We start from the raw sequence: 27,975 nt of genomic DNA on the forward strand, positions 1-27,975 counted from the left end.
TGTGAACTGTCTTGGAATGATTTCGCGCACAGACTTTGCGTTACGCGTTTGGCCACGCGACGACTGGAGAACATTTTACGAAGTACGGATAATTTTCAAACAATGGCATAAACATTGACATCGACAGATCAAATAATGATTATGAAGTTGTTTGGATTGCTTTCTACTTGGTATAGCAAAGCTCTCGTGCACAATAGATTCAATTTATTGAAGCCAAACATCTATTTTTTGAAATATTCATGAAACAAATTGAAGAAACATTTAACCACTGTGATCATCATATCCTGAAAACAACCAGCACAATCACATCAATTTTCAAAAAATCGTATTACATAATAGTATGGAACAGCTGAAACAGCACTTGAGGAGTGTTTCAAATGGATCAATTCAATGAAATGTGATTGACTGAATCGTCAGGTTGAAAGTACCTTTTGAAAAGAGTTCCGCTCATGCAATGGATACTCCAATAAAAATACGAGTATGAGGCAATGGTCTGAAATGCATCCGAGGCAAGTTTAGATAATGAAAAATATTTATCGTACGTTTTGATTGATCCATCCTTGGCTATTCAGTGTTGAGATAAATCCCTCGATTTTCACTAAATTTCGAGGGTTTGCTGTTTTCAATTATTTGTAATTTATTTAAAAAGTCCCATAAAAAATTGATTAATGTACGAAGTTTTGCAATCTACTTTTAAAGTGAGATTATGTTGGATAAAACATCGAAATAGCTACGAACACACATTTCAGTACAACCCCCCATTTCTGCTGGATAACACCATCAAAGCCCATTAATTGGACTCGAATGTTTGAAAATTGATCTAATTAGTGCGGCTGGGCTACCGGGTTGCTGTCGGGCCGGGCCTAACCGGACCGGGTGGGTGCAGATGTGAGTGAGAAGCGAGACGTGACGCCGCCACTGCCGATTGACGTCATGGCAAGCTTCATGAATTTATTCAAACTTTCGTCCCTGTGTGGCGTGGTTGAATTTTCCGAGAGAGAGAGAGTTGATGCTTTCGCTCTCATATCCGTTGACGTTAGCAGCAAGAAAACCACGCGCGTTTGAGGTGGGCGCTCTGTTTTGTGTTTCTTTCTCAGTAAGTGGAAAGCATCTCAGTTGTTCGGCGAGGGGTGCTTTGATGTTCGATGTCATCAATTTTAAATGGTTGCTTTTTAGTTTTATATATGCAACAACTTTGCGAGTACAATTTTAAATGTAGAAAATAGTAATAAATGTTGGAATTGTAATGATTCTCACATATAACTGCTTAGATAGAGCAGCCAAAAGAAAGAACATAATTTGATAAATTATTTTGCTAATCAGACCATTTACTAGCATGATTCATGAGTTTAGTATGAAAACATAATCAACAGATACGTAGTGCTACTTTAGCTACATGCAGTCCTTGCTCTCATGTGTAAAAAATGTCTGTATGAAATGTCGGTATGTATGTGTGTGTGTTTGAGTTTGTTTGAATAGCGCTTTGACGGTTGAAATTTGGCATAGCAGCTGAAGGATTATGCTGGGATTGATTTCTTCTATCTCGTCTGCTAAGGCGTTCAAAGCCGATTTGTGTTTCTCTTCCTGACAAGCCGGCACTCGAGATGATTTCCCATTTCGAATGCCGGATTCGAGAAGTTTTGATTTGAAAAGCTGACTTTTTGGGGTGCGCTTTCGGAGTGGGATGTGCTTATATTAATCAGTGCAAGCGTGGGACAGGACGAGGCACAGAATGTCAAAGGTTGAATAAAGCTTTGATGAAATATTCGGGAGTGTTAGGTTTGTTCGAGGGGTGGGAAATGTTATTCGTTCATCTCTGCTGTTGTTCTCTCTTGCTGATAGGTTTGATTGATACTATTTACAACTTGTTGTCATGCCACCTCCAGACGAGTTAATTTGATAAATGATTTCGGGGACGAAGCCTACTCTATGCTTAGTTTTTGTTCTCCTTTTGTTATCCTTGATTTGATACATCACTAAACATCAGTTCGTTTACCCTATATATTTGGATATAGTATAATATATGCTTTTTGCATTAGCTTCTTTTGTGTTAATATTATATTTACTAGTTTGTTGTTGTTTTAATAGTTTTTTTTAACCTTATTGATCGGAACTGCAAAAAAGTGATCCAATTTTCATTTCGCGACAATCAACACTCTACGGGGGGTGATACAGCAGAGTATGCACACCTCGCCTGGGGGCGATTACCGGGTGCTCATTCGTTTCTTTTAATCATGATTTAATTTGGGCGCTAGCTGCCATTGGAAGGGTCTTTCGTCTCTTTCCGCTGTCTGATTATCCCTCTTAAACACGATTGTACAGTTTATTTTTTGTTTGTTGCTATGCATTTTCGATAAAAAGATGAGCGTTTGAAAAGCAGTTCCACAAGATGAAGTAGTAGGCGGCGTTTGTCATTCGGTGAGGAAAACTTGCCTAAAGACAACAATAAAACATACATAACCTCTCCTTTAAATGTTTTAAGCTGGTACTTATATTGGTAAGTTATGCAACCAATAATGCTTCTGAAAAATACACTTTTTGTTTAATTTCAACGTTTGCTCACAGTCCGACTCAGAACAAATTAATAATCAGATGTTGGTGATACATCAGCAATCACAGTGATCTCTAAATCATTCTGAGTTCGTACATACTTCAGCGTAATAAGCTTTTGATTATATTGTATCGAACAGTTGCATTTTCCATATCGATTATATATGACATTAGCTGTTATGAATGTTCTTAAACATGTTGTATTTTGAAAGAGCGTATATAACTTCGTAGTCTGTAAATATCGTTCTAATACTGAAGTGCTGCCATCTCGCCTCCTTCGATCATCCAACAAAGTATGATTGCGAGCTGCATTAGTTTTTTTTAGTTCAATCCCCGAATAACAATGGCCGCCACCGTATATAATCCACGTAGATTTTGTATGACACAAAGGTGTAAAATATAAAAAAGCTACAAAGTTGTTTCTGGCTAAAATTGACACGATTACATCTCATCATCGTAGGTCTTCTGGAGCTTCGCGGGAAGCGACGGTCTCCAAAAACCCGCTCCAACCGCATATCTATGCAATTTAAATAAATTGTCCAACTCGTAACGGCCGAGCGGGTTGGTGAGCGTCACCTTTGATCACGAGAGCCCCTCCGTGGTAAATCCCCTACGCACAGTTTGTCGAAAGTTGAGTCAAACTGAGAAGTGATTTCCGAAATTGATTGGCAATGTATGTTTCGAGGGGAGAAAAAGGTATTTACAGTAAAAAGTACGGTATCTTGTGAAGAGAGATAGAAAGCGAGAAAGTTTGTTGGGCAAAAATCGAAGAAAAAAGATTTCGACTTAAACAGTGCTAAAAATGTTCAAATATATCAATTTGAATTCAGTTTTCTTTCTCGACATTCGTAAATATATATGTATATACCTTTGTTTATACTCATTTTTATAATTATTTACATAAATTCAGTCTCAATCAGTGTTCTCTTTTGTGTCTCAGTATGTGTGTATGTATGAATGTTTCACATTTAGTTTTCTTATTATTTGTAGCTCTGTAAATTATTTAGTTTGAACAAATTTTGTCCTACAAAGAAATTCTTTTTAAAACAAACCACACATCCATAATAACTATCACCAATTTGTTTTTCTGTTTTTATAAAATTGAACTATTTCCAGCGCGCTTTTGGATGGCGCGGTAATTCGAGAGAAATGGAAATACGTGCGTGAGAATGGGTTGTGGATTGTGATTCTGATGGGAGGAAACCGAGAATCGCGTCTTAATTTAGAGAGAAACAAGGTAGAGTGGGGTAGATGAAGTGGAAGATAGGTTTGGAGCAACTTTGGGAGAAATTAGAGCCTTGTTTGAGTGATTCTTTCATCCCAGGAGCATATTTACGCTGTTCGTTTCAGGCCATCCAACTGCTGGACTAGCGATTCGGCCGTCGAGACGAATCGCTTGTGAACACGGGTTCCCTTATGTCGTTGACTGTCTAGTTGTTGCCTCAGATCCGCGTCCTGTAATGAGTACACAATGAAATGAAAACATTAGTTATGAAACATATTTGTAGGTAAGTGTTATAGAAAACTTCCAGTAAAATATCAATGACATTGAATAATAATTCATGACCAGGGTTTGCAGAAATTGCTCTCAATGGATAACGAACAACGATAAAAGAAAGGCAAAAACTGTTGCTAATCATAACAAGCCATGATAACAAATTTATCAAATTTGTGTACAAGTGCGAAAAAACAGAATCGGAGAAGTGATGATTCTCGCTTTGTTCTCGATTATTTTGTGTTGGGGACCGCGCAGCTGTGTAGAACAAGTGGAAATGCATCAGTGCTCCCGGCGCGTTTGAAATTTATCATATAAGATATAGCCTCCCGAATCAGTTCTATATCAGAACAGTTTGCTAAAAAAGTCTCTCGCGGTATGCTACATATCGTATATGTATTCATAGATGATAAGTGAGAGACATTTTAAATTTTCTTTTGGGTTCAATCCCTGTTCATGACTGTTCATGATTACATTTAATCCAATAAGATCCAGTTTTGTGTGCCAATATCGCTAACTCGAATGACTTATTTGATTAGTCTATTACATTAAAATAAAATCAAACGGAGGAAATTTATAGCAAATAATTCAATGCAAAATAGAAACATCCCAACTTACCTCCAGGTTCTGCTGCATATCGATGATCTTCTTGATCGTATCGTACACACTTTTGTTCGATGGCGATGACGCCGCCACTGACGGTGATGGCTTGCCTTGCACCGCCACTCCATCGACAGGTTGCGGCCGGAATGCGGTCTTCTGCTGTTGCTGCTGCTGCAGTCCGGTTGCTGCTACGTTGGCGAACGGATTTCGCACCGGTAAAGCCGGCCGCGGTAGCACCACCTCCTTCTGCCCATTGCGTCCCTGAATGATTTCAACCTTGGGCTTTTCGGTGGTAGTTGTGGTGGTGGTGGTGATGGTTTGTTGAACGTGTGGTGTAGTGGTTGCCGCAGCGATTGCTGAAAGTATGAGCTTTTTGGGTTGGAGGTTGCGTTTGCGTTCCCAATGGCTCCAGCTGTCGTCGTACTCGTTGTCATTGTCGTTGTCGTAGTCGTAGGTGTTGTAAGCGGGGCTATCACGTTGCCAGCTGTCGCTATTGGTGTACTGCTGGTAGTCGTTGGATAAGGAGCGTTGCTGATGTTGCTTGAGGTCGGCAATTGGGGCAGGGGTTTGCTGTTCGGAAAAGTGTGTTTGAGCTTGTTGTTGTTGTTGAAGCAAACGGCTGTTCTTTTGTTGGTGGATGAGGGACTTCAGCTCTTGGACTTCTTCGTCATCTTCGACGGCGTTCTTGGCCATGCTGTTTCGTAAGCTGGTTATCTTGTTCAATGTACTACGGCTGTTGCTGTTGAGGCTATTGCTCTGGCTGCTTCCGGTATACGGATTTACATAGCCGCTGTAGGTGTTCCGGTTTTCTGCGTAAGGGGCGTCGTAGTATTCTGGCTCAGCGTCTTCGTATTCCTCGTAGTCTTCATTTGATTCGAACTGTTTATTGCGAAGCGAGTTCATCTGATTATTGTACATGATGAGATTACGGAGGAATGCATTGTCAGCGGGATGACGCGAAGGACTTTCATACCATTGTTCTTGACCCACGGGCATGTAATCCCGCGCACGTTCGCGTTCATCTTCCTGGAGCATTTCCTCGTGAAGGTCATCCAGGGGATTGTTGGACTCTCGGTCGTCCGAGTAGCTGTAACTGGGTGCGTGCGCATAGTAGTACGGTGTTGGTTTGTATTCTCCTTGGAATGTTGGTAGGCCGTACGATGGGTACCGATCGAACCGCTGATGCCGCCGCTGCACCGGTGGAACGTAGAAGTAATTGCTATTATAGTAGCTGCTATCGTCGTAGTAATCCGATGCGGCAGGCCCTACCGAGTAGGACTGCATTGGCACGTACTGCGGCTGATTTTCGTAGTACTGGGGAACGGGTGAGTACAACGGTACCGTTAGGGAGCTTCCGTAGTCGTTGGCTGGAAGTAGATTCGCTCGAGTATACCGCTTAGTGCCGAATATCGGATAGCTAAGCGACGCGCTACCGAGAGCCATTAAACCAAACAGGGGCAACAAAACGGTCAGCATGATTGTTGATTGTGCACCTGTTGATGCAAGGGAGAGAAACGAAAAATCGTGTGAGGTTTCTGATTTCACTAGCACAAAGGAAAAGTCCTTGAGAAAGAAAACAGAAGAGCGTCGATTGTTAGTTGATGAAAGTTGGGATATAAGAGCGAGCATGTGCGTCTACGTGAATACACGAGCGCTGTAAAACAACGATAGCACAGTCAACAGTCAGTTTTTGGGATGTCTAGGAGGTAATGTTTCTCACTCTATGAATTTAAAATTTTATTTTAACTTCACATACTTGAGTTTGTGCCTATGACATGTATACTGTTTTCTGAGTAAAGTGTTGGAATTATTCCAGATGAATAAATACTACGCAACATTGTTTCTACCTTTCCTGGCGGCTGTGTTGTAATATGCGATCTTATCATGAATTCCTTTGTCTGTTTTGTTCGGTTGAAAGAGAAAAGTTATGCCGGCATTGAGAATCCCTACTGCTTACTTAACTAACATCACGTTCGCGCGTTGAATCGCTTTCCTAGCGGGTTGACTAGCTCAGAGCTGTTGAACTTCAAGGATTATAAAAGGGTTGGGTACGCGGCTGTCGCCGGGTTCGGACGGGCGGCGCGGATTTGCGTCATCGACGCTAGACAGGGATAGCGAGTATACAAAACTCGCCGCCCGACTGAGGCTGGCGGTGGCCTTCGATGGCTTTTGCTCTTCACCACATCACTGATTGCTCCCCGGCTGTGGTATGGTGCGGCGGTGCCAAAGAAAATGTAACCAATATGGAGTGCACTCCGCTTTTCCTGACCTGACCGGGGCGACCCATCGCCGAGCAGAGTGCCATTATTGTGGTTTTATATAGCGAAGCCCATCCACGAGCCACGGCACTAACTGTACCATAGTGGGCACAAACAAATGATGGTATATGAATCAGTAGTTTTTATTTGGCTACAATCATAATCATCTATCTTGGTGCTGGGCTGCCGGTCACACAATAGGAATTCACGAGGCTAATATTAGGAAACTGATTTGCTTCAAATATTTATTCGATTTAATCAATAGCCAGATCTTAATTGTCTTCGATGTAATTAATAAACATAGTCTGTTCTGAACGAACTGTTTAGTCTAAAATCTTAAGAACTTTTAAATAGTTTGAAGAGATTCATATAACTAAATATCAATGTTGTACAATGCTGGAGGTTATCTGATTTTTTCAAAGTTCTCTAGTATTTTGTTACATCTGGACATACCGGAAAGATCTACGGTACTTTTTTTTTAATAAACACTGACCACATGTTTGGCCACTTGCTCGTATCAAAAACACCCATTGTAACCCTCCGACTTGTGTCACACGGGTCATCTAATTTTGGCACGATTTCGCTTGCCTCGGGGCAGGACAGGCCGGCATTGGTTAGTGGCTAGCAGCCGGGTATATGTATGTTTTGCTGCTCGTAGTTTACGGTTGGTAGCCGCAAAACTTTGATGGCACTTAAATAAATGGAGTTAAATAGGAGCTCTATAGCCGGAAGGCATGAGCTAGTCATGATATTTTTAGGATGTGACCCACCGAAAAAAAAATTGATGGTCCTTAAGACTCATCCCCGCTCTTCATTGTGGCTATTGTACGGCCATAAATAAATGATAGAAATGATATCGTCCCAGAGTATTACGCACAAAATATACATGCATCAAATCATCAACAGAAGGTTGTGACGCAATCGGGGAAGGGCATTTGATTGAATGTTTGGCAAGAAATCACTCATTTCGGTTTGCGTCACTTGTTTTGATATGTTGACATAGAGTGTTGAAATATTCAGTAACAAAATCAAATGCGTCTGAGGAATATACAAAGTTACCGACAAATGTTATTATTATACTAATTGAAATTGTTCATAAAGAAATCGAATTTGTGCATAAGCATTAATATTCGGACATATTTTGATATTTTTGAAAATTTGTCCGCAACGTGGTGGATTGGTGGCTTTGATAGCACGTGCTGTTTGTACTGCAGATAAATTTTACACATCTGTGGAAGCCTTGGAAAATGATCACGAAAGTTGTCATTTTGTTGCAAGGAACAATAAATTGTCCGAGATCAGGGAGGAATTTTCCTCGCGATTCGATGAAAATTATTCGAGAAACAAAATGCAAATTTTTCGAGCATCGAGGTACAAATTGCGTTTCAAGAAGACCATGATTCGCAGAAGAATTATTTGAATTCTAAAAAGCAAAATGTTCAAATTCCGTGCTCTGATTAGGAATCCTCCGCGTTCCGATATGGAAATATCCGCATTTCGAGAAGCAAATTTTTCAATTTCCAAAATGTTTCAATTTTTCAAACTACTCCCCAACTGGAAATTGGCCATTCCACCGAAGTCTACTAGGCAGATAAAAAACGAATATGTCATTTGGTCGAACAAACCATCAGGCCAAAAATCATCTGGCCGAAAGACATTTGGCCAAAATGCCATTTGGTCTAAAGGGCCATTTGGCAAAACAAGCATTTTGAACATGTAATTTGGCTGACAAAGCGGGATCATTTGGTCAAAAATACCGTTTGGTCGAAAATGTCGTTTTGCTGAACAGATCATTTTGCCCAAAAGAGTCGTTTAGCAGAACTTACGCTCACCTGGACCTACCCAGAATTATGACGAAGTGATCCAGATTCTGCAAAACCGAGGTTACTTTACTCAAATCTCATCAATCATACTTGGAAAAATGTTTGAGTAACGGTTACCCAGTCTGTTTAGCTCCAGAATATTGCTATTTTGTAATTTTTTTTAGATAAACAGTTTGTTTTATTTCACCATTCTTACCTTGTTATTGCTGCATTCAATCAAAATTCTCATGTTTTCCCGTAATGCATCGACGATCTCATGTTGCCATATATAAAAATGTTTGTTTCGGGTTCCCCTGACTAAAATCCGTTTTGATAACATATCCAGATTTTGAAATCTGCTAATATAAAAAAAAAAACAGATAGAAAGCCTAGCGAAGGGTTATTTCAGCTTAGCGTGTAGGTCATTTGATTGAAAAATCCGTTTTGCCGAAACGTTCGTTTGACAGAAAGGGCGATTTGGCCGAAAATGTTATTTGGCTGAAAATGTCGTTTGGCCGATCAGGTCATATCACCGTAAATGTCGTTTGCTGACCGGGTAATAAGGTCGAGAATGTCGTTTGGCCATAAGTGAATAATGAATAAGAAAGTGAAAAGTGCGAAGTAAGAAGAAATGAGGAATGTGAAGCAAGAAGTAACACGTCCTCTTCTCATTTCTCACTTGTTACTACTCGCTTCTCATTCTTACTTTTCACTGTGAGAAATGAGAAGTGAGAAGTTGGAAATGAATATAATAAGCGTGCGATGGAACGTCTCACTTTTCACCTTTCCACTTTCATTCCTCATTTCACACTCTTTTTTTCACAGTGAGAAGAGTGAGAAATGATAAGTGAGACGTCACACTTTTCACTTCTTACTTCTCTTTTCTCACATTTCGTAGTGAGAAACTTCAAGTCAGAAAAACAAAGAAGTGAGAAGTAAAACGCCTTGTTAGAAATGAAAACCCGAGTAGAAGGTCATATAATGTCAACGTATGCTATTATGTTATACTAAATTTATATAACAAAAAATGTTAGAAACTTAGTGTAGGATGTTTTCGAAATGTCTAAATAAAAAAATACACTATTTGGTCGGGGTTCGGCCAAATCGCACCAAACGCCAACAGAAAAATACCTACTTGGGCAAAAACAAGTTTTCGTTTAGCAGATTTAGTTGATCGTGAATCGTATCCGATATCCCTTAACCCCATTACTGAGGATATCCTACAACAAATGTATATATGAATTGATATGAAATGTTTTCCGTTTTTCTAGTACGAACAAAATATCACAAATCAGTCAAAAGCCGGTTGGTGCGTTTTGGCAGAACTTCGAAAGTTTGAAACATAAATCACAAAAATAATATTAGTAAGAAATTTATAACAGAATCAGATAAAAAATATATTAGCCAATCTTTTCAAACTATTTCAGCATTGTGATATCTAGCTCAAGGAGACTTTACTATATCTATTTTGATTGCCTAGTGTTCGGCAATTCGGTGTTAAGCACTTTTTCAAATCATATAATCATAGATACTATGATGAAATCTTGTTACACTATTTGAAAGATAATGGTGTCTAATAACAAAATTTTATCGAAATGCGTTATAAATATCACAATGCTGTTCAGTTTTTGTTATGTTCTTCTAGTCGGGAAATAAAGTATTTCTCACTTCACACTGTGAGAGGTGAGAAGATGAAAGTAAGAAGTAGAATGTGCGAAGTGAAAAGGGAGAAATAAGATACGGAAAGCTCTTTTTGACAAGAGGTCATTTATGCCAAACGGCATTTTTGGCCGAACGACCTAAACAGCCAAACGACTTTTTTTTCGCTAAATAACATGTTCGGCCTAATGACATTCGGACAAATGCCCCTTTCCGGAAATCGACTATGAGAATTAGGAAATGAGTGAAAATTGATAAGTGATTCTGAGACGTCTAAATTCTCACTTCTCTTAAGAAGTGAGAAATAAGTTTTGAGCAGTCAGATTTTTTTACATCTAATTTTTCGTATCTTGTGCGTCACTTTTCACTTCTTACTTTCTATTTCCCATTTGACGCTTTTAACTTCTCAGTGTGAGAAATGAGAAATGAAAAGTGAAAAGTGAGAAGTGAGACGTCTTACTTCTCACTTCCTTTTAGTCCCTTGTAACTCCCCACTTTTCATTTCTCACTTCACACTGTGAAAAAAGAGGAATGAGGAATAAGAAATGAGAAAAGAGTAATGAGAAGTGAGATGTTTCACCTCTCACTTCTTACATCTCATTTCTTACTTCTTACTTCTCATTTCTCACTTTCACAGTTAGAAGTGGGAATGAGAAGAAAGAAGTAACAAGTGAGAAATGAGATGTTAAAAGTGAGAAGTAAGACGTCTTATTTCTCGTTTCTCTCTTGAGTTCTGACTTCCTACTTCACACTTCTCCCGTGGGAAACTTTCTCAAGTGGGCCGTGGTTCTGATTACAATTACGATTTAATTATAAAATAATCGAAAAAGGACGATGAAGCATATTCTAATTGCTAGAACACGCGCTGAAGTGAGTCATCTCACTTCTCACTCCTCATTTGTTACTTCTTCCGTATGTCCCGATCGGCCAAATGGCCCTTTCTGTTAAACAACCGTTTAGGCCAAATGACCTATTCTGCCAAACTATGACCTTTTCGGCCATACCGTTTTCGGCCCAATAACCGTTCCGGACGAACGTTCAATTCGGCCAAATGGAATTCTGCAAGATTACTTCCAGCCTCACGTGTTATTGGGCCCAGTGGCGTTCGGCCGAATGATTTTTTTTTTCCTAAATGACCCTTTCTCACATTCATAACGGGAAACGAAAATTATCAGTTGCAAAATTGATTATGTTAAAATATTCAGAGGTTGTTATGTGTTAAAATATTTAACCCAATTGATTCAATACAGACTTTTCCTCTCTCCTTTGTCCATTGAGAATCTATGGAATGCTCTCTAGATTTATAATAGAACCACAATACTGAAGTAATACTGCGTAGTCCGAAGCAACACGGAAATTCCGTGACGGAATAACATTCAACGTTTTTGTGTGACATGAAAAAATACACAATTGCTGGGTATGAATTTGGTCTGAAAACGAACTCTGCTAGGTTTATTTAAAACCAAACCAAGTTATAATATCTCGTGCCACACTTGTCATGAACGGGTGTCTGTGACTCATGTTTAGCTAAATCGATCAGAACTGCACTATTAGGAATTGATCGTACAATTAGACAATTATTAATAGCATTGATAAGATCTGGAAAGCTTGAGGATCTTTCACAGGAAGCAACAACTCAAATTCATTTGAAAACAAACAACTGTAGGAATGGTACGGAAAGTAGAACACCTTTTAATTGTTGGTTTCATGTTCCACATTTTGCTTTTTGTATTCCAAAATGGTGTTTCGCTCCATGTAGATCCGCTTGGTAATATTGAGCTCTGTACTTTTGAATTAGATTCTTTTCAATTCACAATTTTTGCTGGATAGTATAATGGAAAGTTATCTAATTTTTATCAGTGATGGAAATCAGATCGTTTTTTATGCAAATCTGATAAAATTGTTCATTAAAGATAATTGTCTAGCTCAAACCTTTTTAGGGGTATATGGTGGGATGGTCATGATCATCACCATACTGTAGTTCTGGAGACGATATAGATCTAATGATCAACTGTTGGGGGAATACACTCTGAATGTGAAGTTTTTCTTACGACAACGGTTTTTGTGTTATGAAAATAATTTTCAAATATATTATTTTGCCAGAAGGACATGTTTGGATGAAGGGGGGGAAAGGGACATCATTTAGAAAAGGAGGACACGGCCTACCGGAGAATACCATCTGGCGAGGCTAATCTTAGTGCTTCCTAGTGGAAGTGCAGAGGACTTCGATCAAAGCGACTGTAACGTTCAAAGCGACTTCCGTTCCTTCATTTAGACACGGTCGGCACTGCTAATGCCTAACTTTGTGTCACCAGTTTTAACACATTGAGAATGAGTCTCATATAGCATCTATCGGTTCTTTGTGTAATTACAGCTTGTTCAAGCTCATTCTCATTTTGTCTTATATGTTATCGGCTTTTTAGTTCAATAAAAGCAGTTAAATAGACATTGCGTTATCCGACGCTTCAGTGTTTTTTTTTAACTTCATAGTGAATAACAGAGCTATTTTTAATTTTAGAGTGCGCGATGGATCATGTTATCCCTTGGAATGCTAGCTCCTTAGAAAAGGTTACGAAGTAAATAAGATCGATTTATGCGTGGTTAGCTAAAAACTAATCACAGTGTGATGGATCAGGTAATCGCTTAACATGCCAACACATGCTGAAGCGATGTTGGTTGCCCACTGTTACTTCCTGTGATCTTTGTGGAGACATAGAGGTAAATTCGTTCTCTAATTCGAGCTTCTGAACTGACCATAACTACTTACCCGGTGCAGTTATTGATCTTAAATTGTTATTGAAATGAATTGAAATTATTATATATAGGGGAACTGTTCCGTTTTCCATCTCACTGTACATATATTCATCTCATAGCGAAACAAAGAAATTCCGCACCAATTTCGTCGCTTCTTTTTGCTAACATGCATGCTCACTGCTGAAAAAAATCACAAAAATAATAAACAAACAAAATACCTTTTCATTGCTTTGTTTTTCGTGAGACCAATATCGGAGCTATGAGATGAAGTCCAGGAGCAGTAACCCTATATACAATTATTGAAATCTATTGAAGCTCGCACAATGATGACATGTAAGTTCAGCCGATCAGCATTTCTTATAGCATTCAATAAAATTTAGAATATGATCACCACATGTTCATGACTATCATGGGGGGTAAGTATAGTGTTTATTTTTTTCACTTTGTTATTTTCTAAACATTTGCATTTTTATTTCAGACTAGCAGACCCGACGAACTTCGTTTCGCTTAAAATTTATTGATTCTCTGATTAGTGCTCAAGTTGTGCAGAAATTTCTGTTTCATTTGTATGAGAGTCCCCTTTCAAGAAAGGGGAGGGGTTTCGAACCACCACAAAAACATATCTTCCCTTCCAAAAACCTCCAAATGCCAGATTTGGTTCCATTTGCTTGATTATTTCTCGAGTTATGTAGAAATTAGTGTTTCATTGGTATGGGAGCCCCTCCTTTCCTAAGCGGGGAGAGGTCTCGAACCATCTTAAGAACCTTCTTCGGCCCCAAAAACCTAAAAATTTACAAGCCGATCGATTAAGTAGTTTCCGAGTCTATAAGTCAGACAGAAATAAATTTTTATGTATATGAAAAATAGAAAATTCGCCGGCCTTTTAGGCCCAGCATAAAAGTAGAAAGAAGAACATACCGTTCGAAAGCCTTCGAACATTACCGGTGTGTCTATATTTGCAACCCAAGGACAATCCATTTCAGCAACCCGAATTCTGCCCACCAAATACCGAGCACGTTATTGAATACCCAACGAGAACCTGCGCGAAATGCAAACAACGAATCTTTCCCCGGTGTGTGTGGTAGCTGCCGACCGGCGGCGGTCTTCTGCTTTGAACTGTGCGCTATTCGAAACGTTTGCTCGCAGCAACAGGGCAACAAAAAAAATGAATTACCCAACCGGGAAGGACACCGTTCTGCCCCGGGGAAGGTCATTCCATTTATTGTTCATGCTCACAAAGTGTCATCGACCAGCATATTATCTCGGTGTGGACCAAACCACACAGTATTTCCCGGAAGGACTCGTCATTGCCACCGAAAGGGAGCTCACAACCGGTTGTTCGTTCATCCTGGAAAAATATGTGAGGGTCGGATCGGAATTGTTAATCGCTTCGGCAATGCCTTCTCCGGCTGGGAATGGGATGTGTCGGATCATCATCAAATTTCAAGCACCATTTGATTAAACCCGCAAATTGCGCCGGCCCGGCGGAAAACGGGGACCATTGTGCGATGATGGTGGCGATGATGCCAGAGAAAATATGCGGCACACGTTGCTGGCCACGGCACGGCTCAATGGCGTAGTGAGGGCAGTTTCCTCCAGGACAGGACCTTGGAGTATGAATGTCGAGGGCGGTTTTAAGATTGAATCGTCCTTTGGTATCATATCAGTCGATTATTAGATTTGTTACTGAAGTAGGCAATCAAAAGACAGACTCGTCACAAAAAGACAAAATCCTTAATAATGAAAACCTAGAGAAAAATGTCTGTGTAAATATTTTCTACATTCCGTTTAAATAAAGTGTTCATGTGAAGCAATAAAATGCAAAAAATCTCAAATTTCACATTTTTTTAAATGAAAAATGGGAGACGCTATAATAAAATTAAATTGGGTGGTAATTATGCAGTAGAACATCTCGGAATCGAAGTACTGCTTTTGTAAGGCGATATTTCTAGTTTGAACTCCAGGGGATCTACTTTTGATTACTTTGGCCTAAAAATCTTTACTTTTTAAGAAGAAGAATAAAAAGAATAAGAAGAAGATGAAGAAGAATATGGGATCTACTTTTGACAAACAATTGTTTTCTTACAAATGTTCGTCTTATACTTGAAGATTTTCGTATGTAACAATATTTATTATGTACACAGAAAAAAATGATTAAATTTCAACGGCATGTAAACAGAACAAGCTGTAATAACACAGCACTTGAATTTGTTATTTGATTGAAATTTCCATCGAAATCTATGCACGTATTTAGGGCATTGAAAAAGATATAAAATTACACGGCTCATTGCTCATTTTTCAATCGATGTAAAGATACATCAAAATGCATTTATTTTTTCATCAACAAAACTTTATTTTTACACGATCGTGTAAATTTCAACCCATGTACTTTAAAATATTAAAACAACATGGAGGCAGAACTCGTCAACTCGTCGTCAATATATTGTGAGATAAGTAAAATAGTATCTACGTGTGCCGAAAACGTTTGTTAGTGAAATAGATTAACCTAAACAGCGGAGCAACTACGAGGATGGTAAGATTAATTTTGGTGAATATTATTTCATATCTCAAAAGTCATCCATTGCTTATTTTGCAGCCAATTTGTTTGACATGGCGCGGCTCTCAATTTTAGCTTGAGAAAGCTCCGCGAATGTCTACCAATCAGACATTTATGCATATGCAACAGTTTACCGGATAACTCCAAAAAGGCTCCGTTCGATTCGACTCATTTTTCCATCACTTTTTAAAATTACAGGTCGTCGTTACTATGGAGCTTGTATTCAATATTGCGTACAAGAAAAAGTTGGATGTAAAATTAGAGGCTATTGAACACAAAAATATGCGTTTAAATATTTCCATGACGTGTAATTTTCAGAATTTTTAACTGTGTATCGAACGGATAGATCTATATAAGTTTTTAGATTTATGGTTTTTATTGCGCGAAAAATAAAAAAATGAATGATGAAACGAAGTTTTATTTAATTCAAAGTTTGATTGAATTTGGGGAAGAGGGAATCAAAGGTCGTCGTCTATTGATTTTTACATTCATTTAATTTTACACGTGTGTGTCATATTGAACGTGTGAAATTCAACGATCTTAATTGAATTTTAAAGTGATGTAAATTTAACAGCTAACTTAATTTTAGATGTATTTTGATGCTCCAAATATGTGCATCAAAATAAACGTAAATTTACACAGAAATTCTAAGTGTGTACTACGTGACCACCAAATTTGAAGGAATAAAAGGTTCTTTATTATTTTTGTGATTTTTTTTCAACTGTTGGGACACGTGTTAGCAAAAATAATCAAAGTTTATGATCCTAACCTTCAAAAAAAATTGTAACTGTGAGATGTGGAACAGTTAGGAATAAGTTCGTAGAAAAAAGAGTAGTAAAGAATTCTTTTGCAATTGATATTTTGGGCGCATTGTTAACCTTTCTGAAATACTGTTAAAAACGTTGAAAAACCAGAAACTTTACACAGAAAAAAATAATGAAAAGTAGACAGCGCGTAAAAGTTGCCATGCGGAAATTTAATCTATTCTTCGCTGAAATAGCCCTCTTCCAAACAAGATTGCTTACAACTTGCATGCAATATAGACGATTCAAGTCAAATATTGTATACATTCAGGCTATATCCGTTGCGCAATTACGCTAATAATGACGTTCCATTTATGTGCATGATTTTTGGCGTAAATTTCACTGGATTTTTCTATCTGTGTACTTTATGTTTGGTAATATATTCTTGTTCCAGTAATAATGCCAAATGATCGGCTCCCTTCAAGTCAAGTATGAAAGGAAAAACAGTTAGCTTATATCAGTTTTTTCTCTTTTCTTGTAAAAATATAGTACATAAACAATTTATTTCGTGTGACATTTTAACACAACAATATTTCTATATTTCGCCAAGAATGTCAACTATGTGAACATCAGCAACCCAATTACTTAAGCCCCCTAAATTCCCTTCCTTTCCTACTATATTATTGTATTCCCTAACCTCGACCGAACCGCGAGTCTTTTGGTTCCCCAAAACTAACATTATGTATAAGATTTAAGAAATGAATTTTTAAACTTGATTTCGGCTCCGTAACGCTTCACGGCAATTGAGCCTCCAAAATAAATGAAAGATTAAAAAAAAATATTTCTATATCATGTCAATGTAGCTTGGATAGGCGGTCGAAAAAATATTTCAAAAATCCATAAATTGCGATTAGTATCATGTGGTAATCCAGAGGATCTAAGGAAGGTCATAATAAGTACATTGAAGCTTTGAAATTCCAAAACATATTCGTGGGTTTCTGCCCTTTATTTTTCCATTGGTACGCCAATGGTGATGAAACTCAGCAAAGGATAAGCTTCGCATATATTGGTTTCTATTTTTAACTCTTGGCGATAATTGTTGACGGGTGAAGTGGTAAGCTATCGGCCAGAGCTTACTACAGAGGGATAATTGTTCGCTGGCAGCAGTCAGTTAGCAGCAGCGTATGGGAAATTGTGCAGCTGCATGTGGTGCAAGCAAACAGAATGTGGGTTAATCAGCTTTTGTAGTCCAATTTAATTTAGGCATTGTCGGTGGGGGTGCAATCAGATGGGATATGAATTTTTGCTGTATGAGCGGTAGGCCATTTAGGCTCACCGACGGTGCAATCACGCAAAGGATCTCAGAGAGGGCTCCGTATTGCCGTTATGACCTATTTTGTGTCAACAGGTTTTACACGAACTGACTGCTGGGGGTCGTCTCACATTTAGGTCAGCAGTCAAGCATATCAACGCGCATATGTTACTTACCAGGATGTGACTCCTAATTAGATTTTATCCAGAGAAAATCAACACACTGAAGTATTTGGAACTGGCTTTTGCACACTGAATTAATTTTGCAGAGTAGTCCAAAGCAATGCTGTCTAAAGGGAGTTTATTCACTGAGATTTTATTACTTGTGAGGGAGAATTTTGCTTCCCTTCTATTCTATCACTTCACTATTGCACTATGATTTGTATTAATACGAATTTTCCACTTTTTCCAACGTTAGTCCTGGAACTGTTGCTGCTGTTGTGTAGGAAGCAAATTTTCATCCGCGTGGGTGTCAGTTGATCGACACCCCACACACCTCCCGTGCTTCGTGGCACTCACTCTCAGCGTCTCTTTCTTCCTCTAATTGCTCCTATCATACACAATTCACTGTCTCTATTTGGGAGCACCTCTTTCACTTGGTACTGCTTTTCTTTGCTTCTTGTACCGTTTTCACTATCGTAGTCACTAGCAAATTGCTTGATAACCGAGCGGCTCAGTGCCTTTTATAGACTTTGAATCGGCATCGGTTCGGTTTTTCACCCGAACTTGCAAGTCTATCGCCCACACGTTCTGAATGAAAATTCCTCCCCTCACCTCCCGCTCTGTGGAAACCTCCAATCCGGCAACCTAAATTGTCCACCCCATCGGGAGCTTCATTGAGCGATTTCCATCGGTTGGTAGTGGTGTGCCATGGCATCCGTACACTGCATCAACACCACGAGCACGCAAATGCGACGAACCCCAGCTGAGCTTTCTTTCATCACTAGCCTAGTGGAAGCTTCCGATCGTTCATCTGATTGGTCCGCCTTCTTGTTTATTCATCGTCCTCGGCGGCACCGTGTGTAAAAGCTCCCAGTCTCGTTCGGCGGGTGTCAGTGTGAGTGCTTGGCCCACTCAAACCCACGAGCACGGCGCAAGCTTGCAGCATGCTGTGCTGTGGTCACAGCAAGCGAAGAGCAACTTTTATGACGTCTACCAGCCGCACACAAGCACACTTTTCCTGCGCTGGCATCGTAGTCGTCCCAATAATGGATGGAAAAACGGAAAATCTATTTTTAGAACAGAGCAGAATTGCGTCGCGTTCGTCCGAGGGCAACACAAATGTGCCATCTCATGCAATCGTAACGATCCCGTTTCGTTCACTCTCAAAGGGCTTTATGAACTCCTTCCATAGTATATCTATCTATTTAGTGAAGCATCATAGAAAAACACGGTGCTACACTGGTTCTGAATTTCAAACCGATATTACAAGTCATTATTTATTATGGAGACGAGCAATAATGTATTGTTAAATATTGTTAATAATCCGGTCGTCTATGCATGTGCCGTTTTCGTTTACGTTTAAGCAAAAAAAACGACTAATTATCTTGCGCTCTAACAAGAATATGAAAGTAATGTAAAATGCCTTAGCGTGTTAGAAGCCACGCTTACGCACATTCAAATGATTCTTTTCAGGTACATACTAGACTTTCTATATGTGTAACGGATGCACTTGAAAAACACACTTCCGTTCATTTAGTTTGCAGCACGGTGTAATGGAAAATATTATGCCACTCTTCGGAACCGGCCGGACGCAACCCCCCTCAGCGCTTAATCGACACTGCTCGCGTTCCCCGTCAATGAAAGATGTTTTATTCGGATATGTGTCTCGGTTGATTACGTCAACTTAAAGGATTGTGTCACTTAGGTAGTGAGTGCTAGTACCTAATGAACACCTTACCGACTGAAATTTACTTCAGTTGCTCCGCTAGAGCGAGCCTCTTGATAAATTTTAGTTTTTCTGCACCAGATGACGAGCAACAGGTATCAGCAACGAGTTTCGAAACACAGAAAAATAGACAAAACATTCATATTTACTACTAAAGCAAGCATTTCAAAATTATGTAGCTAGTATGCCTATTATGGCCACCCCGGGCTCATAATACGCAACATCGGGTTTGTAAATCAAATAGGGGGACCATAATACGTATATAAACAAACCCGACGTTGCGTATTATGGACCCGGGGTTGCCATAATAGGCATGCTAGCTACATATTTTTTAAATGCTTGCATTAGTAGTAAATATGAATGTTTTGTCTAGTCTTATGTACGAAACACGTTGCTTATACCTGTTGCTTGTCATTTGGTGCAGAAAAACTACAATTTATCAAGTCGCTCCGCTAGAGACTGAAGTAAATTTCAGTCGTTAAGGGGTCCATTACTAGCAATCACTCTCTAAATTTCTGCTTCCCAGTCCATAATAAATGTATGGAACTGCTGTCCTGTTACACTAAGCAACTCTATCCGACTGAAGTTTGCAGAAAATAATCGATTCCAGCGTTTAATTTGGATTTTTGTTCAGGGGGTGCATTATACGTACGGTGTACATTACTAGCACTCTCTCCCTATAAAATTGTTAATCTTTAAAAATAAAATAAAACAATGCTGAAATCAATATTTGGGCTGACATTTGCCAAATTTTGGAAGAGCATCAAGTTTATTCTTCAGGCCGGTTCACACAGCAGTAACCGAACCGTTATACGGATGATATTTGTATATCTGTCATCAATGCACGCTTAGAATGGATTGCCCAATTCCTAATATATTGTCTGTTTCCTTGGTAACAAAACGCGCCGACCATTTTTTAGGCACTATCAAAATCGTCGCCAACATCTTTATATTAAAATTATGTTAGTTTTATTAGTAAATAATATCAATCTGCATTAAAAACAGGGCTCAATTTTGGGAAATAAAGTGATTATTGAGTATATAAAATTTTGTTCACAGTTGATTTGACAGATCTTATGGCCATTTCTGCTGGCGACGATTTTGGCGTCAATTTGTTTTGCGACGATTTCAAATCGTCGCGGCCGATAAGGTGGGAAATTGATAATATCTCTCCCTCACATTCCCTTTCTTCTCTCATCAAAAAAAAAAAAAAAACATTGACTTGCAATTTTCATAAAACAACTGTTTACATAATTTTTTCACGCATTTTTTTTACATCGCGGTCAAGTTTAATTTTACAATTCAGTTTCCAATATCCGTACTCAATTCCCATATTCAAAATCATCCTAAGTCAAATATTTGAATCCTACGTTTGATACGATTTTCCAATCCATACGCAAGTGCATATTTACTAAAAAAATTAATCCAGCCTTTTTTCTGAGCCTTCGGAACTGTCAACTTTTTTTGTTCATGATCCTCCATCTGTATTCCCTCTTTTTTTGCAAATATATCCAGCATTGCAATTCCAAACCAAATTGAATTCGAGCCGGCAGACCATATCCAATACAATTTTGATGGCCTTCCAACGGGAAAAGTCAAAACAATATCGGTGGTTCTCCAAACATAATCTGTATTGGTCCTTCAAGCTTAAGCCAATCAGTCCGGCACTCTCACACAACACCTTTGAAATTCAAATTTGAAACGTTGCGTTCTGCTGGTCCACCGCATTAACGATTCTTTGACGCGAACAATCCGTCCCTTTTCTACACAACTATCAAAAGCTGCAACAATCCGATACTCTTCCACAGCACTTTCGACTAGAGATGGGCAAAACAGCTCATTTCAGTGAGCGGATCTGATCCGTTCAGCTCATTGAAAAGAGTCAGCTCCTTGGATCAGCTCTTCAGTTCTTTAATGCTACATATAATAAAACATAATTGTTAATATTATTATTTTAAATATTGTTCAAAAATTTGAAAAGTTTATGTCATTCATTAATTTATTCATTCATTCCTCATCCATCTATTTACCTTTCTTTGAAATTTTTAAAATGTTAAGCTACAGTGAGGTAATAATTTCTATTGAAAAACCGACAATTTTAAACTAATTACATTTATTACGCTTTTTCTGACCGTCTAGTTTTGAAGTATAGGAGTTCATTTAGAACCATCACATTTATTTCTATACAAAAACTAACTCAGCATTATTTTCTATTCATAATTCTAAGTTACATTTTGTTGATAACGTTTCTCAAATCGTTAATTTGATAATTCAGTCCCTAGTCTCTGATATGTATGAACCATATCACGTGTCTTAAGTTTACTCTTTCTACTGGGTGCAGTAAATCAATGCCTAGTTTGCGCGCGCTTCTAACCCTTCTAACCATGCGTAGTTGATATTTTCATACAAGCGAGCCCATTCATCTATCCAGTTTTCCGCGAGCGGTAATGGCCGCCAGCATGCCTGCGGGTTAGTCTCTGGTTTGACGTTTCTGGAGGTCAACTGCACCCACCATTCGAGCATTTTAATCAATGTGGCATATAAGCAGGCTTGAATTCACTGAATCCGCACCTTTGATATGCCACATTGGTCAGAATGCTCGGAGCGGTGGGTGCAGTTGCCCTCCACAGACGTCAAATCAGAGACTAGCCCGCAGGCAAGCTGGCGGCCATTACCGCTCGCGGAAAACTGGATATTGGTTCCCGAAATGCGAGAGAAATAAAAACAAGAGAGTAAAAAAATACAGAGCACGGTGCTACAAACAAACCGAGTGCACATGTAGCAGTATGCTGGCGGGAAAACCCGTCGCAAGTAAAAGATCCGCTCCGTGCAAGACACAGCTCCCAGTTCGGTTCGTTTGAACCACACGGTTCGCTCGCTAGAATCGGTCGCGACTGATCCGGATCGAGATCCGTGTCGCACGGATCTGAGCTGGTGGTGCAGCTCTCGCTTCCATGTCACAGCAATTTCGAGCTGGACGACGACATGAGCGGAACTGAGAGTTGTTCGGATCTTCGGATCTTTTGCTTATAGTACGGTTCGTTCGCTACCGCACTACTAGGTATCTTTTGTGTGTCCGTTCGTAGCGCCCAGTATGTGGGTATGGGTTAAGAAATAGGCGGCAAGCTAGATTATTTTTGCTTGTGTGTTTCTTTTTCCTTTCTGCAGCAGAATGATTTCTGTTGCTTGGCTAGATGGTGCTGTCGCTTGGCTTGATGGTGCTTGAGGTGTAAATAATAAACGATCAGCACGTGCGTGGTACTGGACTGGAAGGCTCATACAAGCTCGCTTGTGTTGTGTACCGCGAGCGTGGTATTTTCGTTTGTGCTGTACAAAATACAACAGCGCGCGTACTCGAGTGCGTACGCTCGAGGGAGTTTCTCTAGGCGCGTGTTTGACAATGATTTCATCAATTTAAAGTGAACTGCTGAGCTGAGCTTCTTTAAAAAAGATCCATGGTTCATCAGCTCAACGTAAGGAAGCGAATCTTTGGAACAGCTCCTGAGCGGAGCGCCCATCTCTACTTTCGACAAAACAAGCAGAAAACCGATGAGAAAACAAATAATTTATTCTGAAAAACAAATCATGTTTAATCGAAACTGACAAGAACAACAAATCATTCAATCTGGTACCTTTGACATTACAAGTGGAAACCGATGAGAAAACGAATCATTTGCTTCGACGCTACTTCAGAGTTTTTTCGATATTTAAACTCGTTTAAGCCAAACCGATAAGAAAACAAATAAATTATCAACCGTCTAAGAAGAATTAAGCACTCTCCATTTAATTCCACCAATTATTTTCGATATCTTTGCCGATACGTATTTCGACCACAACTTGTGAATCGAAATACGTATCTGCAAAGATATCGAAAATAATTGGTGGAATTAAATGGAGAGTACTTAATTATTCTTAGACGGTTGAATACATTCCACTAAAAGAGCTTAATATATTTTTCTGAAATAAATTATTTCAGCGCTCTTCCACGTCTTCGACGTCACAAGCCAAAACTGATGGGCAAATCATTCAATCCGGTGCTCTACAACAGCAGCTTATCACATCAGATATCAGAACAGATGAGGAAATAAATCATTTATGCTGGTGCTCTTACTGAGCGACTTCGACTTTTTTAAGTCGAAACCGGTGAGGAACAACACATTTTTCAATCCAGAGTGCCTTCGACATCACAAACCAAAACCGACGTTCTTCCAAAGCGTCTTTGGCATCCCAAGTCAGAACTGATGGACAAATCATTCAATATGACGCTCTTCCAGAGCGTCTTCGACACTACAAGTCGAAACCGATGAGCAAATCATTCAATTCGACGCTCTTCCAGAGCTTCTTCGACATCACAAGTCGAAACCGATGAGCAAATCATTCAATTCGACGCTCTTACAGAGCTTCTTCGATGAGCAAATCATTCAATCCGACACTCTTCCAGAGCGTCTTTGACACTACAAGTCGAAACCGATGAGCAAATCATTCAATTCGACGCTCTTCCAAAGCTTCTTCGACATCACAAGTCGAAACCGATGAGCAAATAATTCAATCCGACGCTCTTCCAGAGCGTCTTCGACACTACAAGTCGAAACCGATGAGAAATCATATCATTTATTCCGGCGATCTTCCCTTCGACATCACAAGTCGAAACCGAAGAAAAAAATGTCCCAATCACGCCCACAGGATACTTACAGAACAATAATTTCCAACCAGGAACAACCTGGCAGGATCGCCAAATGTGTGGCCTAATTCCGCCGAACTAGCTATCCGTTGATTTGATCGCTTGTGTGCTGACTTCTCGAGCGTGCTAGTCTTGTCTTGTCTTGTCTTGTCTTAGCACATGCACAGCCAGTATTGAAAAGCATCCTGGAAATGTCGGTTGTATTCCCGAGCATTTTCTTGTCTGCATTAATATTTGCAGCATATCATAAATATGACACAATGTCTTGTCTTGTCTTGTCTTAGCATTTGAATTTGGGAGAAAATCCAGAACTCCCCGGCAATCAGATTATTTAGTAATAAATAACATGATCAACGAAGAGTTTTGAATCTACGAAAGGAAGACGGGACAGCCGTACCAACCGTTTCACATTTAGGGAGAAAGATGAATGACGAATCGTTGGGAGTGACTTTGCTAAGAAGATTAATGTACACTCCTTGGGTCCTCGACGTCTTGGGATGGGACACAGTTTTTAGTCTAGTGCCCTGGCTTATACACTGATGGGCAAAAAAAATTCGCATAAATTCAGATAGATGACTATGAAAACATGACGAATACTTATGTACATCAATGTACATATAGGCCTAGGTTTAAGCGCCATTACTCGCTCTCTGGAACGAGTAAAAGAAAAAGAAATTAAAGCGATGAAAAACAAGCGTAAACTCGTATGACGATAAAGTTAACTATATTTTTACTTACAACATCCTGCATATTTGCCGTGCTTGGAATCGTTTTTTAATTACTCCCGTCAAAACACAATTTATTGAAATTGCTTACCACAAATTTTCGCGAAAAGTGAAAGAGGAGTAAAAATGAAGAAACGAAAGAAAAAATCACCAAGAAATCCGAGTTCCGTTTGTCTCCGGTTTCCGTTTAAAAACTTCTCGTAAATTGTAAAAAAACAAGGGGAGATTTTAATTAGCCGCAAAACTCAATTACAAATACAGTTTCAAACATCTTCCAGGCCAAACGTTTTTAATTGCGATTGTACACAGAGAGAAAAAAAATTGTGCTTTTGAGAATATCGCACTTTCAATTTTAAAGTTGTTCATTACTTGTAGTTTTGAGTAACGAAACATTTACTCTGAGAACAAAACTTTCTATTTCAAAGATTTTTTGTCAATGAAACATTGTACTATTGAATGCGGAAATTTTTGAACTAAGGGGTAAAAATTTCTTAAATTAAATCTTTTCATTCTCTTGGTTTGGCAACACTGGATATGGATGAAAAATACTCTGGCAACCAAACGTGCTGTCAACACGTCGGCTCGAAAAATAACTCCCGGCGTTTCAAGAGAAAATCAAGTGCTTCAAGATTCAGGACCTTCCTTCGACGAAATGAATGTAAATAGGCAAATATTTCAAGACGCTCGACTTTGCAATGTAAACTTCATGGTATTTATTTTCTTTTATTATAGATCGTCGTAGATGTTCACTGGCCGCAAAAAATAGCACCTAACTTCTATCGAGTGTCCGGCTATCAGTACTCGACGTTACATTTGGCATGACTGCGTTTTCTTTTCGTGAGTTTTCATCATACTGATAGTGTTTTAGAAAAATTAAAGACGTTCATATTTAATTTTGTTGCCAGATCCAAGCTGTTAGCTGTTACTAAGATCACATCCGACGGCGACAGGAGATAGAAATTTCACGACGAAATCCCGTCGGAACGCCGAACAACTTATGAAACCAACAAGAAATTGGCCGCCACCATCCCGAAACGCAACTCTGATTTTAAAAGATGTAAACAGTATAGGAAGTAGGCCGAATAATGATTAATGATTAAAATGATAATAAAATAACAAATTCTAAAGAAAAAAAAAACAAATTCTAAATGTTTTTGTTTTTAATTTGGCAATTTAAAATTTAAAATACGCCTGTGAAATTGAGAGTGGATACAACTAGTCGTTTTAAAAGTATCACGGGTTGATTCAATTGTAAAATTCACCATTCATTTTGAAAGGAAAATGTTATTTTGAAAATGTTGTCCCTGTCAAACGTCTTGCCGAGGTGACATTTTTTGCATTGGTAGATTTAACAATTCTATACTTTCTACTGAAAATCACTAACTAATTTTCTTAATTTTACCAACGTTTCTTTTAATTTTACCAACGATTTTTTTTTGTGTGTACGTGACGTGATCCAGGGATAATCTGACAAATAATACACAGTTGTGAAGTCAAGAAGCAGACTGTCTTAATATTCTTGAAAAAACAATAATCAATGAGGTAGATTTCGAATTACAGAATTTGGGCCTATTATCAATTGTTCGGCCTTTATTTAAGTTGGAATAAAATGCGCATTTATATCACATTTGACTGATGAGCTATATAATCAGTTTTTAATAACATGGACAAAACCATTGTTTTTTTAGCATCACGCAGTACATGTATATATGCATCGGTAACCGATTCAGTTTAAAGCAGTCTTTAAGGCAACAGCACTAGGGACATCGAATCTATTATTAACACAGTGCCATATTCATGAATCTCCAGTTAACAGCGCTCATACACAAAAAGAGCAAGAAATATAAAAGAAAAATAATCCGAAAGCAATTATTATCTCCGATTAGCGGAGATAAGGAAATCTGGAGAATAAATTGGATGGGTCTTACTTGTATGTACAGATGAATTGTTGCCGAATATGCCCTAGATTACATCCGATATTGAAGCAGTGCGGTAATGGAGAACATCGTGTTGTCTAGTTTGAGATGGTTCCAATAAAAGGGGTGCTTGTTTTATCAGATGTTCATTCGCATTTCCAATGCCGAAATCCGCCTCTTCATTTTTGGAGGAAACGTTCGCAGTATCCTCCAATTTCTCGAAATTTGGTTTGCCCGAAGATTCACGGAATGGGATTCTCCTGAGCCAAGCATCTCTTCATTCATACGGCGGCGAGCTCCTATGTTTATAGTTCCGGTCTTGGATCTTCTCATTTTCGAAATATTGTTTTTACTTTTTTCACTTAGGGTAAGACGGTATAATATGCCCCCCCTAAGGCAATTCCTTGATAACTTTTTAGTTTTCAACGCAATTTATGCAAACTTTGTGTTATTTGATAGTCCAGGAAGTCGCAAATGTATTGCCCATGAGTAGTCATATAAAAATATTACAGACTAGCTGTATGTACCCGGCCTTGCTCGGAGTTGCCAGTTTAATTCGCAGTTTTTTGCACCATCGGAATTGGAATAGGTCAAAAGGATAATTGTGTTTTCTTATTGATATTTCATCATTTGATTAAAAGAAGGTAGATTACATTTGAAAACATTGACTGATTTTGAAAATGGGATCAAACCCAAAATCGCTTTATTCCGGGCAAACGTCTATTTCTAAAGAAGGAAAAACATACACCGATGCCTTATTCCGGAAAAACGTCTATTTTTAAAGAAATGATCACATTTACCGTCCAGAAGGAAACACTTTAATCATTGCTTTTCTCTGGGCAAACCATGATTTCGATGAAGTGTTGAGTTGATCGATCCCTGTCATCTTCGCCTTCTTAAGAAAAAGAATGTTTGTTCCAAATTTGGTTGAAATCGGTCAATGGGTTCAGAAGTTATGCTGGAACATTGGATCATTGCATACCTTGCTTTTATTTATTAATCTTGAATCATTATCATATAATTATCATACCTT

At 38.8% G+C, this 27,975-nt stretch overlaps 1 protein-coding gene and 1 long non-coding RNA gene across 2 annotated transcripts; one reads left to right on the forward strand and one right to left on the reverse strand.

The window, feature by feature from the left end:
* Positions 1-3,418: 3,418 nt before the first annotated feature.
* On the reverse strand, positions 3,419-18,368 carry LOC134213059 (uncharacterized). Its single transcript, XM_062691585.1, has 3 exons — positions 17,910-18,368; positions 4,664-6,141; positions 3,419-4,005 (listed from the first exon to the last, which is right to left on the reverse strand). The coding sequence occupies exons 2-3, from the start codon at positions 6,122-6,124 to the stop codon at positions 3,883-3,885; spliced, it is 1,584 nt and encodes a 527-aa protein (XP_062547569.1). The 5' UTR covers positions 6,125-6,141; positions 17,910-18,368; the 3' UTR covers positions 3,419-3,882.
* A 7,214-nt stretch (positions 18,369-25,582) lies between these two features.
* On the forward strand, positions 25,583-26,067 carry LOC134217218 (uncharacterized). Its single transcript, XR_009980951.1, has 3 exons — positions 25,583-25,684; positions 25,759-25,863; positions 25,932-26,067. It is a non-coding gene; the product is annotated as an uncharacterized LOC134217218 (long non-coding RNA).
* Positions 26,068-27,975: the final 1,908 nt, after the last annotated feature.

The sequence above is a fragment of the Armigeres subalbatus genome, chromosome 2, assembly GCF_024139115.2.
Source record: "Armigeres subalbatus isolate Guangzhou_Male chromosome 2, GZ_Asu_2, whole genome shotgun sequence".
Classification (NCBI taxonomy): Eukaryota; Metazoa; Arthropoda; class Insecta; order Diptera; family Culicidae; genus Armigeres; species Armigeres subalbatus.

Excerpts from the sequence above, each read along its gene's own strand:
- LOC134213059 (XM_062691585.1), bottom strand. The coding sequence starts at position 6,124 with ATGCTGACCGTTTTGTTGCCCCTGTTTGGTTTAATGGCTCTCGGTAGC. Across the intron at positions 4,006-4,663 it reads ATATGCAGCAGAACCTGGAG|GACGCGGATCTGAGGCAACA; the intron begins GTAAGTTGGGAT and ends TACTCATTACAG.